Consider the following 14,243-nt stretch of genomic DNA (forward strand, 5'->3'; position numbering starts at 1 on the left):
CGTGCTTAGGAGGGAAGTGCACTGTCAAAGCGGCACGGTACACGAGCGCGTCTGGCGTATTTAAAAAGAAACAAACTTTGTGAATGTTGATCTCTACATTGCTGTAAAATTTTCAAAATTAAAGTGCCTATTATATGTATGAGTATATATCAGGCAGAGGTATTCTGACAACCTCCGTTAATCATTTGTGACTGGAGAAAAGGTATTTGTATATAGCAAGAATATTTATAAATTCCTTCGATTGAGTATAGCTGTACATCTCATAGGTTTAATTTTACGTCAAATGCATCATTTACTTGCCAATCCAGTGTAGGTATTGATCTTTCTGAGGTCCACAGACGATAAACATAGTTCGATTAAAATGAATTTAGCTTATAAATGAATAAATGAAAGCTTAAGAACAACCTTCACAAGTTCAGCTGGGTTTTCGTTTAAGAATTGTGCAGTAGTGAAAGACTCACGAGAAACTGTCTGATATTCAAAAAGAAAATAATGTTAAACACGCATAATGTGTATAACGAGTCTTGGTTGGCTATGAAACGATCGGGATGTTAAATAAACTGTTGTTAATGCAAACACTGCATCCTCGATGTTTCTTGACCGGTGCAGATGTACAACAAGGGTTGCGGCACACCAAGAAAAAAATTATCATATTGCAGCCTGCGTCGCGGTTGTACGAGATACTCACTTTCCGACAGCATATGTCATGCAATCGACCACAATTTCTATAACACAAGATTCAGGTCCTCCGTCTACACAAATAATGTAAAATTAATTATGAAAAGCAATGGTGCCGCATTCTGTAATGTTTAGCACAACCAAGCAAGCATTGCGTGCAGCCTCACAGCCAAGGTATACTTTTGAGAAGTCTTCTTGCATTCCCCATCACTTAAAAGGCCATAAAGACGATAGTCGACTGCACGAGATTTGTATTACGGAAATGTGTGTTGAACTGCTACGCCGACTGCAAGCAAGGTGATATTCTATTTTACAACCAATTTCGATCGCCATCAAGTTTATGTCTCTGATGTTTTAAAATTAAAACATCAAAATAATGAAAATTTTGTTTCTTTTAACAGGGGACGTCAAAATAACTTTTTTAAATACTTTTTCGTCTTGAAGAAGTGGCGTCACAGACGTCAAAATAATAGTACTTCAAATTATTTTGAAAATGGATGTCGAAATAGTCACTGCCTTTCTGGCACACATCTACAGACAACAAAAACAGGGAGAAAGCTAATGCAGGGGAAAATAAAAATGACTGCCTTGGTGTGCTATTTATGTTTAGGCACTTCAAAATGGCCTGTCTTCTCGAAGGGCATGAGATCCATGGATATAGAGAGTGCACCAGGTGGCACCATTGCATACTACCATGTGTTTGTTGATAGCTAAGAAATGAAGAAGCTACCCACTGCCTATGGTTGCCAATTTGTGTGCCACTGTTGATAATGCAGGACAGGGTTTTCTGTTGCTTCTTGTTTATAATGGACCTTTTTCCAGTAAGCTGCTGCACATGTGCAAAACCCCCTCCCCTAGCCTTGCTTCCCACTGTCACCATTTTTACAGGGCAAAGTTCCGGTCGTCCAACATATTCAGCAACTATATTTGTGCATAATTCGTCTTCTTTGGTGATTCTTGTTTGAGTATACGCTAGCATGGAATATAAAAGGCAACAAAAAATAATACAACGGCACAATGCCAATGTATTCTGACGGGCGGAGGCAAGCTGGGCCGCTCTTCATTTGTAGTTCGAAGACAACTCTGTAGACGGTGCTCGTTACTAAAAAAAGGTCCATTAAACTCGGAGAAAAATGCAGTAACTTCAGTTTCTTTTCTATTTATGTATGAGTGCCTTTGCTTGCGTTAACAAGCAAAGGTTTAAAGTGCTCTGCTTTGTTGAATTTTCCACTTGTTCTCAACTTCTTTTGAACCAGTTACATCACTTGTTAGGACTTGTTCTCTTCTTTTAAGTGATTTGCTTACTGGTAGAACTAACAAGCAGACAATCAATGTGATCTCCACTAGCAAATGCTAGCGAAAAGGCACATTGCTTTCTCCCATCCAATTTCATTGCATTACATTACTTGACATCCCCTCTACTTTGCTGCATGAAATTCAAGTACAATTGCTGAAGGCACGTTTTATTTCTGGGGTAATAGACCTCTTCCAGAATTGAAGTGATACTAGCGGTGTGCCATGCAAAACATCTTGGGTACTGGTTGGCCGCTTAGTTTTGGTTTCAATTGGCAAACCTCAATTCATGACATCATATCAAGACCAAAGACAGTGCTTGCATTTTCAAATATGCGACTTTCTTTAAATTTATGATACTGTCATGTCACCTACCGATAAGTATAGAATGCTGGTGCACGTGTTGGAGTTAGTGTGCAGGTAAACACAGGACGATGGCAGCACATGGAAGGAGAAGTATACCGGGCCAGCCATCCTGTTTCATTGGCTTTTCAAATCATTTGCAAGCTGGGAGGGTCATGCTGCACTCCGGAGTAGCCAGGACGCCAGCAAGGTATGGGATGCGGCAGGCCGTACTCCTACTCCTTACTAAACCTAGGCAGGCCCCTATGGCCTCTGGATGTCCGTGTTTCCACGGTGGCTCTCACGAAGATGAGTGATGCAATGTAAGCTAGCGCCGACTTCATTTTCATGCAGTGTTGATATGCGATGTTTTGTCAACGAGGTGATCAAAATTGAAACCATGCGCCACTCCTCTCTATGGCCAACCAGATCCCACGATTCAATGTGCGCAGTGTTGCATGCAGGGATTGTCGGAAGTAGTCTACTACCACACCCCCTTCCCCGGGGTGCACCCTGGCTACTACATCGTGTCAATACTCACCAGACTGCCTCATGGCTATGCAGCTTTCTTGGGAGCCTGACATGGTGAGCAGCGTTCTGCTAAGGTCGTCTTTATCGTGGGTTCCCAACATGGACAGTAACGAGTACACCATCTCCACCTGGCAGCATGAAAGCATGGAAAAAACAGTGATCAGCAAGGAGCACGCAATAGCTCATTTTGTGACATACTAAATATAAAGTGTAAAAGACAGACGAAGACCTGAAGAAGACAGGACAGCAAAAAACAAGTTAGTCATTAGTCTAACTTGTTTTAACTGCCCTGAGCTAACAAGTCAGCCAGAACATGGCAAAATTGTTACCCACTGTAGATGATAAATTTAGCCAGTGCAGTACAACCACTAGCCTGGGGTATTTAGCATGTACCATGCAATAGTGATTCATGACCGCATGCCAGTACGATGCTCATCCAGATCGAAACGGGCAGGGTTGGGGTTGAACCCAGGATCCGTGGGTTCTGCAGCACAAGCTTTCGCTCCATGGGCTTCGAGCTGGCGCGTACTAGCCCACTCGGCCACAGATCCCCCACAGGACAGCGCTCCTAGGCTACCGCTATGTTGCTAATGATGATGCAGCTGGTGTGACTCTCGTACCCCCTATCACCTAGATATTTTCTGCCACTCTCCTGGACTGTAGAAACCTGCCCAGCATGATTCTCTGCCTATGTTTTGCGGTTTTGCATTCCAAGTTTTCTAGACTCTCTTGGAAGTTACCACTTTATTTTCCCTGTGCATGCTATATACCCTTTTTGTGTTATCTTCCCCTTTGATAAATAAAGTTGGTAAGTGCATACCATGTAAGCGTTTCTGCTCAACATTCACGGGAAACGAAAAAAGGGAAGAACGTTGAATGGCCCTCGAAGCGATTTCGCGAACAATAACAACTGTTCTCTTTAACACCAGAGATAATCTGTGTGAAGTACTTCTCAGTCATTGCCAAAATTAGCTGTTCTGGTTGGGGTGGAAAGCAAACCAGTCACGTCCGTTCCTTTGCCTTGGTGCTCGTGTTGTGAGAAAAGGAAGCTCTTCCCAAAACAAGCCCTAAAATGAAGTCCTCTTGGATTCCATCCTATCATCAAATCTGACTTTCGTTGACACTGTTGTGCTGTGTTATTTGGGATCTTTCTCAAAGAAACCCTTTTTGGATAAAGCTGCACCGTGTGGCACATACAATATATTGCTCGAATGTTGACACTTACTAAGTTTCATGTCCGAGTTCTGCCGTCTAGTTTAAAAATCAGTGCATGTAAAATATGCATGAATTTAGGCTGTATTCTATTGTGAATTATTTCTGACAGCTAAGCGCTTTCTAGAATGACACGGCCAAAGGGGCGGCGACGTTAAAGCTTATCGTCAAATAAAACAAACAATACAGTCGCATTTGCTCTGTCGGGCACATACCCCAATAATAGATTAGAGTTTGTTTTTGTTTCAAATGTGGCACAACACTTTCTCAATGTCCTCGAGAAAATATAGACACCACGGAAAGCAAAAAACAGCGGGAAAAGGCGAGAATTTTGAAACTGGCATTGCCTGAAATTGAACTAATGCAAGCTGCGCCCATCGAAATCAACAGTCCGACATCAGCAGTCCAAAGCTCCCTGAACATAGCCTCAAGCCCATGAGTGGGCTCTAAAAAGGTTCCCTTGTTCCTGAGGTCGAGTGTTTTTTAAAAAAGGTGTAAACTTACAACTGGCGCCTGATATTGTTTTTTCAAATATACAACAACATTATTAGAATTGATAAATCCAAATATGTAAAGCCGAAAAGCTACCGGCTAGATCGCCTGCACCACCAGAAAGTTTTAACCACCAGTGATGCCCGTATAAATATTTTTAAACAGTCATTTTTTGTTCAGGCGGTAGTGCTGTGGAATAAACTTCCTGCTAGTGTCGTTGCACTGGAATCCCTTCCTGAATTCGAGAATGCCATAAGCGTATTGTTTGGCCTGTAAGTGTGACCCTTCTTGTGGGTGTATCTGTGAGTGTATATTTTTGGGGTGAGGTTCCCAAAGGTTGATTTTGAAAGCGGTGCTTGAGGTGTATATTTTTGTGGTGCGGATCCTAGAGATTGCTCTGAATGTTGATATTTGAAAGCAGTGTTGTATTTGATTTCCGTGTCTGTATTACCCCCTCCTGCCTTGGCCCTTGAAGGGGCTGGCAGTATTGTGAAAAAAAAAAATAATAATAAAAGCATATAAGGAAGCAAAGAAATAAATAAGAGAAATGATGCTGAAGACAAAAAGGATGAAAATAAAAGAAAGAAACGGATGGAAAAGGATAAATTAAAGTTAATGCAATCCTCAGCATCACTTCTCCCACTCCTTTCTTCTCTTCCTTACATTTTTTTATTAAGGTGCCTGTTGCAAGTATACAGCTGTCTCTGTCGTCTTCATGTCCTTGTCTGTCTTTTTCACACTTAGGTAGTATGTTGGACCAACTAGAGCTTTTTAATATTTCAGTTTATTGTGAAACCAACCAAAGGCTCACATCATCCGCAGCAACTCATTCATATTCTGTTCATGGGGATTTCAATTGAGACTCAGCATGGGATGTGACAATTAATAATGTTGCTAGTTTCATCATAGTATGCGGTCTAGACATGACTGTCTTCGTTATCAAAACTCCACTCCTTTTAGAAGCTTCTTAATTCTCTGACTTATTATAGCAGGGGTTCTTAAACCTTTCTACTTCGAGGAACACCTACCCATGTTGGATGCCAGCCCAAAAAACCCCATCTAGTCTCGGCACTGATCCAGTAAAGCTATGCACAAGCCTGCAGACCTTGTAAACAATAATCCAAATACTAAAAAGTGTTTGGCTCTGCGGGTCACTCGACCATGTCCAACACCCGATTCAATCAAGCCGCACTACAGTTGCTCCCAAGGAAGTCACACAACACAGCGAATGCAACGAGAACAGTTGACCAACTCGCAGTCCCGTCGGCCAAGTTCCGTTCCCTCGTCCGTCCTCCAACGACCGCTATGGCTCTCCTAGCACTAGACGCTTAAGCCGTAAGACGACTTCTTTTAGCCTTATGACTGACGACCTCCCGACCCCCAATAGCTCTCCCCTTAAGTAGTCCCTGAACAGGGGTAGATTTAGAGGGGGGGTCCGGATGTCCTGACCCCACTCTTGAATTCTGCATGTGTAAAATTTAGGGCGTGAAACGAGAGAGAGGGGGAGTGGGTTCCTAAACAAATGGTACACTGACCAACACCTGACCCCCCCCCCCCTCAGGAAATTCCTGCATCCGCCCCTGTCCCTGAACCCTTCATCTCCCACCACCTTTCTGCCCTACCAAGTATGTTTATGTCCATATAAGGTCATCGGTTAACCTCGAAGCGCATGGTGGCAGAGTCTGGCGAGAAATAGCAGCAGCGATACTGTAACGCAAACCTCTTTGCAACAACACATTTATGCCGGTAGACAGGCCTCGGCGCTGGAGACATGACTGAGTCCAAAAGGTCTTAAAATAGTGTGGGAATCTCGGCCTTGGCGCTGGAGGCATGAGGGTTAATGTGTCTTCAGACCAGCAAAAATGTGGGCCTCAGTGCCAGAGCCACGGCCCATATTCCTGGAAAGTTAAAGGTTCTCCACAGCTTATGGCTATGCATCAATGAGAGGCTGAGGCCCGCTCAAATATTCCTTAATCTGGAAAAAAAACAATTTGCATGGGGGAGGCACGGTTGAGGAAATTTGGGAGCTCAGGGAACCCAACAGGATGCCCTAAAGAACTCCTCGATTCCTAGGAAGTGCATTATGAAAACTTGTGCTTTAGAGGTTGCTTTCTAGCTGAAAAAGAGACCCCGTCTGCAATTGTGGAATGACAGTTGAGTGGCACTCTAATAGATCCGGGTGTAAGAGGTGCAGGCCCTGTTTGACCAGGGTTTATGACAGGCAATAATGGCAAATTTTTTTCACCTTTGAACTGAGGCGATGGGAGTGCGACCTCCGGCCCCCATAGTAGCTAGCACTCATTCCAACACCAAGGCTGGCACCACCTCCAAACTCGTCTTCAAAGAAGTGGGAGGGATCTGTAACTCCACCGACACCCATGGTAGTTGGAAGGCTTCTCCAGAGGACTGTGAAGGAGAGATGAAAACATCACACCATGGCTTCATGAAAACTCCCTAGTCATGCAACCCTATTCCAGAGCTTACATTAGAATGCTCAGCCTACTCTTACAGAGTTTGTTCTATTCCCAGGATAGCACACTCTTTTCTGCATTTTCACAGGATACAGAGAGATAGACCCCCAGTTAAAAATTGGCATATTAACATAAACTGTAAAAGAAACTATAAAGCTACAAAGAAAGGCTAAAAAGGCATGCCAAAAATTATGGCCAGTCATGGATGGCATGCCTAAAAAAGTGGCCAGTCATGGATAGCCACCCAGAACTGCTCTCTTCTGGCACCAACAGTTTTTTTTAAAGTCGTAAACAGTGATTCTGTGTGACAAGATGATCTAGTTGTCTTAACATCAACTGGGTTGCTTATTTTTTAGTGTACACAACGAGTAGATTAACTATTTCTTCGGCTTTTGATGTACAAAACAAAAAGACAAACAGGTTTACAAGAAGCAGGTTTAGCAACATTCCTGAGACAACATTTCTCGCACCATTCTCACCTCCTCACTGTAAAGACACTTCCTTTAAAAAGTGAACATGATAACCAGTGTTGGGTAAAGTACAGCTAAAAAGTACTTGAAGTAAAAGCATAGAGTGAATGAGAGGTCCCATTCACTCTGTACTATACTTCAAGCGTAGTGTTAAAGGGGCACTGAAGTCATTTTTAAAAAAGGTCGTTTTGATATTATACTGTTTTAAAGGGGCACTGACACATCAAAATCATATTTTATTTTACTATCCGAAACGATTGGAAACGATGCCTGGACATTACCCTCAAAATTTGAAACTTGGGAATTCAGTATTTCTGAATTAAAAAAAACAATTTCCAAATGTCAAATTTGAAGTTCCCGCGCGATCCGCGCCAGTGCAGTGAGTCAAATTTTGCGGTCTCCTGCGACTTGACTTTCTTTCGGACCTCCGCTCCACGCTGTGAAGCTAAGCGCCGTTGCTACCGCGGCCCGAAGCGAGGAGGAGGCGAGCAGGCGGGATAGAAGGGTGCCGGCGCGGGAAAAAAACCGGTTTCGTCCCCGACTCGCCGATAATCCTCTGCTCGAGCGCCGCCAAGTTTTCCGAGGGAGCATACAAATCCAGGAAGCGACATCACACCGAAATCTTATTTTCGGTATTTCAAAAAGAAAGGCCTATAGTGCATTCGCAATTGCGTTAAAAAACATGTTTTACGATTGCCGTTATTAAATGTTATAGAAAGGTCGCCTACAAAGCTTCTAAATTTCCTGATTTTTGACGTCACCGATCAAAAGAAGCAAGGAGGTGAGCGCGGGAAATCTAAACGCCACAAATAAAAAGGCGCGCGCGCGGGGAAATTTTTTTTCGCGATGCGGTTTTTTTTGCGTGTTTATGACTACAACTTGCATCGTTTTAGACAATAAAAAAGAATACGACCTTTGGGGTGTCAGTGCTCCTTTAATGCCGAAAATATCATATTATAAATTACAACACTGCCTATTTATCTCAGGGCAAGAGAAAAACATGCACTCTTTTTTCTCGCGGACTACAATGTGTGGACCAATCAAAGCCCTACAATACACACAGATTCTGAATGATTTTATTATAACTCGTTTCAAAGAGAGTCTGATAGGTACACATTTGGATAAGACTCCTCTATTTCACCGCGGGCAAAGCCATCGCTCTCAACTCGCCGTCAAGCGCATTTCGTCGACCACTTCACTCGGCTTCACTCGGAAGAAAATTCTTCCCAAAAAGGGCGTGTCGCGATCTTCGAACACACTTTTAACGAGGAAATAAGCTATGCACGATTGTGATTTCGGGTTTGTTGGGATGCTTGGAGCGTCTAGATTGAGTTGTCACCACAAAAAGACAATCTCAGAATCGACTACAGTGCCCCTTTAAGTACACTGGGTGCAATGTACCTAAGTTGCGGTGGCCAGTTCATCGGCCAGACAGGAAGGTGTCCGAATGTTCATATCAGTTAAAGTAAAGTACTACTATAAATACAATGTACTTTTGCAGCAAAGCACAAGTACCTTTTGACACAATCATTCATCATGCCTTTTCATTCCCCTATAGTGATATCTTGTTTGTTTCTGAACTGGTATGCATTGCCCCAGGGGTAATCAGGGGTGCATCAGTTATCTTCGGAAATGGTGGCGAATACCAAATAAAGTCAAGTGGCCACAAAGTAGTTATTCTCGGAAATGGCACCAAATTCAGAAGTTCCTCTGACTACTGAATTTGGCACCGCTGGCACCCAAGGCGGTTAAATGTATTACAAGCAGACTTGTACACGTTACTGAAAAAAAGTAACCGATTACAATTACAATTACTACAGTCAAAAAAGTAACCGATTACCGTTACTGATTACTGCCTCCCAGAAGTAATTGAACAATTACTGCAAAGTAATTGATTACTTTTCACGTTACTTTCACGTTACTTTTTATTGCGATGACAGAAATACACAAATACACATTAAAATATTGCGCACACAATTTTGTTTGGTTATTGTTTCCTTTTTTGTTTTCAGACCCGGACCTTGTCGTGTAGCTGACGCGTCGACCTAAGGAACAAAGCCCACTAAAAAGTCAATAGCGAGTTCCCGCTTCCCGTCGACTTTATCAGCAATCTGCAACGAGATCCGGAACTCCCCAGCCAAGGCTGGTGGCGCGCTTGTAGAAGAGCGTGGCGTAAAAGAAAAAAGGATTTGCCGACTAATCCTAGTTTTATTTTTTTTAGATGTTAAAAAAATGTCAATCATTTTTGCTCCATGGCTGAGTGACTATGCTGATTTTTGTGAGAAAAAAAAATTGTGGGATGAAAAATGTAATTGGTAATTGCGTAATTGATTTTGTAATTGATTACAGAAAAAAAGTAATTGAATTACTCCGAGCGTTACAGCTTGACAAATGTAATTGAAGCGTTACAAAATTACACTCAACTGTAATTGATTACAAGTAATCAATTACTTGTAACGCGTTACGTACAAGTCTGATTACAAGAGAGCATGATGTTGACCCCATTGCTTCTGCAAGCAATCCTCTAGTGGAGGAGTGTCCTCTCCTAATATTTTTATCCTTTTCACTTGCACTGACTTAGCAAGTTAGAAATGCTGTAAGGAAGCTGCCCCCCCCCCCCCCCCCCCCCACACACACACACACACACTTCAGTACAAACAAAGTAATGAGTCGTCTGCTCATGCTTCTGATGAGAGTCGAATATCCTCTCAGTATTTCTTCAGAGTTGACAAAGCATCATTTTGTTTTACAAATTTAACAATACCAAATTTGGGGAATTGACTCTGAAGTTGGGAGTTGTACTTTCCAGTGATGTGATTGGCCTAAGCCATTTTGAAGCACCCTTCAGAGCAGCCTGAACAGTGTTGTAGAGCTGCAAATGTGGCCTTTGGAGCAACCAAAACAGTGTTTTGGAGTAGCAAAAATGGCTTTTGGAGCAGCCAGAACAGTGTTTCGAAGCAACAAAAGTGGCTTTTAGAGCAGGTATTCTTAGAAAAATTAAAATATTTGTTTTAAGTGCTGCACAAACACAGGGCACTTTGTGCTGTGTTGTGTTCTGATGTTACGTGTTGTGACAAAACTCGCTGCTTCTGTTTTTACAGCTGATAGATCCCGCAAGTGTACAGTGCTGTAGGCATTGCCGGGCGATTCCGAAAAACCGCTTGCCACCATTTTACTGGTTCCCGACGTGCCAGATTTTCGTCAAAAGTAAGCAAACATAATACAATACAAGCGCCCCAACATTCTAAAAAAAAAAAAAAAAAAAGAGTATCACTTTACACTTTTTGTCTTATATAATGCACCCCAAAACTTCAGTTCGATGTACAGCGCACTATAGTCGAACAGACAGCCTCAAACTTTACGAGGGGCTTGATAACGGTGCGATATAACTTATTAAATGGCTAAAACATGTATCAAGGACCACTGAAAGAAAACACTGAGATTTTGCACTAGGTCCTAAAAAACTCCGATTATCTTTTTTTATGTTTTTAGTTTGTAACACATACATTAGCTATTTTAATGAGTTGTACCACACGGCTATCATGCCTCTCATGATAGTTAATACCGTCAGATCGACGTCAATGCACTGTACGTTGGACTGAAGTTTTGGGGTGTATTATAGGGGACAAAGGGTGTAATAATATACCTTTTTTTCCGAGAGTGTGTTCTCATGCACGTGAGGGCAACTTCAGCAGGCTTGCAGTTGTGCGTGCTTCATCGTGCGAGCGGAGACAGCGGCTGTTCGATCGAAACCGAAACCATGCCACCCCGCTCCGTCGCCAACTGATTCCCAAAATTGTATGCAAAATGTAACTGTCAAGCATATGACAAAAAACAGTCCAGCGGTGCGTACTTACCGGGCCGGCAAACAAGTTAGTACAAGCTAAACACACACAAAAAAAGAACCTGAGCGCATCGACGCAAGACATCGCGAGCCACGGTCAAAATGTTCTTGGAGCGCTTTGTACAACGACTGAACTCGGGACAAACAAGCGTGCTGTGCGGGTTCAGTGTGCCTTCTTTGCTTTAGTTCACTTCTCTCCACCAACTTTCTTTCGCGGCAGATTTTTTACGTACAGGGGTACCTCTCGAAGGAAAGCCCACCGAGAGAAACCTAGGTAATCAATACTTCGACACAACAGTCTTTGAGTTAAAGAGGGATATTTTTAGTAACGTATGATTAAAACAAGAAAAGGAATGTTGATGAACATGCGGCGGTACTTAGTTTCATTTTAGAAAGCGCCATAACTGCAGCGACGTGGGGACGGCAAGACCCGACGTCGCACGACCACAGTGACTGGAAGGCAGGGACCAAATATAGTTTTCCTATGGACATTGCTTTCAGGAGTGAGTGCTTCAGCTCACAAAGTAACTCCTCCCACAGCCCGTGCAAAAACGTGGTTTCGTTTCGCAGCATGACGGCATGGCTAGTACCCGGCATGCTAGCGTCGGAGCGTCCGCACACACCCGTGTCTATCGTTAAAAATACTTTTAAAAAAGACGCGAGAAGAGACCCACGGCACGATTTGAACGCGAGACAGTGGGAAAACCATGCAAGACCGGATGGACAATTGATGGAGGGCATTTTGCGTCGGGCGGCTGCTTGCGCCACATAACCAGACTTGGAAGTAATCTGTTACAAGTAACGGAATTACTTGTAATTAATTACTTTTCTAGTAATTTTGTAATTAATTCGTTACTTTTCTAAAAATGTAATTTGTAATCTAATTTCATTACTTTTTCAGTAACGCGTTACTGAAATTACTCGTTACAATTCTTTCGCCCCGTCAAAGGGAAAAATAGAGAGGAAGAAGGGCGATGCAACGGCCTTTGCGCTTTTAGCATAAGAACACAAGACGGGGGTTTGCTCGCAAAGAGATCTAGTGCTGGCGAAGGAAAGGAATTCACGGAAACCACAACAGCCCAGCCAGAGCCTGTTTCTGGAGTTGTTCGTACGGGCAGTCAGGCTGGGAGGATTCGACTGTCTACATGAAGGCAACAAGCTTTGACTTGGAAAACGAACGGACTGCTTCGATCGCACAAAAGAGCACAAAACTAATGGCCCATAAAACCATCGAGTGGGAGTCGTGAAGAGTACGAACATGGACACTGTGACCATGGTGCAGATGTCCGCTCGCCCCCTTCCCCCCCCCCCCCTCCTTTCCACCCCACCCCCTGCGTGTTATCCCCCAAAAACCAATCAGCATTTTTTTTTTGTCACACGAGACCGTCCTTTGCTTGTCGATGTTCTGCCTACACACACCCACCCCGCAGTAAACAACAACAACAAAAAAACTGTAACGAGATCTCGACCCTATTCATATCTGACAGCGCTGTGAAAGCTAAATACTGGCTGGACCAACCAGCTTTGTGGTTTCTGTCACTTAACTTCGCACTAGCGGATGCGTAAGGCACAAACATAAGGGAAGCGACGGCAGCAGCTCATTGGAACAGAAAAAGAATGTAGCATCAACACTACTGTCAGTTCAAACAGTAACTTTAGACAGCAGGTAATAAGGTGGCCAGGGAGCACAGCCAAAATGGCTTGGGACTTCGAAGCTGAACCCATGTTCCTAGAAAGGAGAATGTTGGGGTTCTCGTCAGCGGATTGTGCCTATGGGAACTTAATCGAACATTTTAGGGAAAGGGAACACAGCCCGAGTTTTCTGAGAATAAACAGTGGCTGACTTGGACACAGTAGGGTGCCTCCACAGGAGCTAAGGCAGCTCAAGGTGGCTGTAAACGCGTGAGATACATTGAAGCCTGCTGTTCACTGAAAATTGTGCTTTTTTTAATATTTCCTAAACGGAAAAATCAGCCTGGCTGAAAGATTGTGGATGTATATTTCGTGTGAAGTTTCAGTTTTGATTAGTTTGATGACCAAGAAAAAAGATCGAGTGGGCTAAGGCCGGATAACAACCTTTAACAAGCGGTACTCTGAAATCTGCCCAAACGCAAGTACCGCACGGACGTCTTACAGCCAGTTGGTTTTAGTGGCTAAACCAGCCCATATTTAGGCAATATATAGCAACCGTAGAAAAACCACATCTTCAGGAGAGTCGTGTTCTAAAGTTTGCCGTTTCCATATTTCGAATGGTGTGCGTGCCTCCACCACTCATGTGCATTCGTCGCATGTTTATGGGATTCAGTTCTATTCCGGGTGGACAGCGCTAAATTCGTTTATATCGAATACCTGTTCCAGTTCTTTAAAGCTTTATAGATCCATCGTCGTAAAATTATTATCCTAAAATAATCGGTAGATATAGTACTGAATCTGTTTTATCTTCGATGGGGCCCGAAATTCCCCCCACAAACACGCAGTAGATATTGCAGGTATTTTGCGTGTTTCTTTAAAATAATGCAAAAGTAATTGAGTAAAGTAACGAAGTAATTAATCAGTTACTTTTTACGGGGAGTAATTTGTAACGGTTATCCACTACTTTTTAGGCCAAGTAATTGTAATTGTAATTAATTACTTTTTTTGAGTAACGGGCACAATAACCCATGCATTCTCAATTAAGGTACTCAGTTTAGTTTCGATTTTGAAAGGGAACCGAAATTGTTTGTTTTTTTGTGCAGGTTTGGCGCAGATTACCCATATTTTGGCAAAATGTAGCAGGACGTAGCAGGGCTAGCCCCTTGGTGCAGTTTGGCGCAATTGGCGCAGCAATCAGATCACTGACTTTCTTTTGAAAGTACCAGAAAAAAATACTTCAAGTAAAGTACAAGTACATACTCAGAGAATGTACTTCAA

General features: G+C 43.0%; 1 protein-coding gene across 4 annotated transcripts in view; it reads right to left on the reverse strand.

Moving 5' to 3' along the window:
• Window positions 1-14,243, reverse strand: part of LOC8039012 — a 154,380-nt gene that overhangs the window by 38,771 nt on the left and 101,366 nt on the right. For all 4 annotated transcript variants that reach the window (XM_029966623.4, XM_029966625.4, XM_029966626.4 and 1 more), the window contains exons 8-9: window positions 6,794-6,954; window positions 2,855-2,972 (exon numbers count right to left, since the gene is read on the reverse strand). In XM_029966623.4, the coding sequence (XP_029822483.2) occupies window positions 2,855-2,972; window positions 6,794-6,954 (279 nt within the window). The remainder of the gene's footprint in view (window positions 1-2,854; window positions 2,973-6,793; window positions 6,955-14,243) is intronic.

The sequence above is a fragment of the Ixodes scapularis genome, unplaced genomic scaffold (assembly GCF_016920785.2).
Source record: "Ixodes scapularis isolate PalLabHiFi unplaced genomic scaffold, ASM1692078v2 PGA_scaffold0__279_contigs__length_252992795, whole genome shotgun sequence".
NCBI lineage: Eukaryota > Metazoa > Arthropoda > Arachnida > Ixodida > Ixodidae > Ixodes > Ixodes scapularis.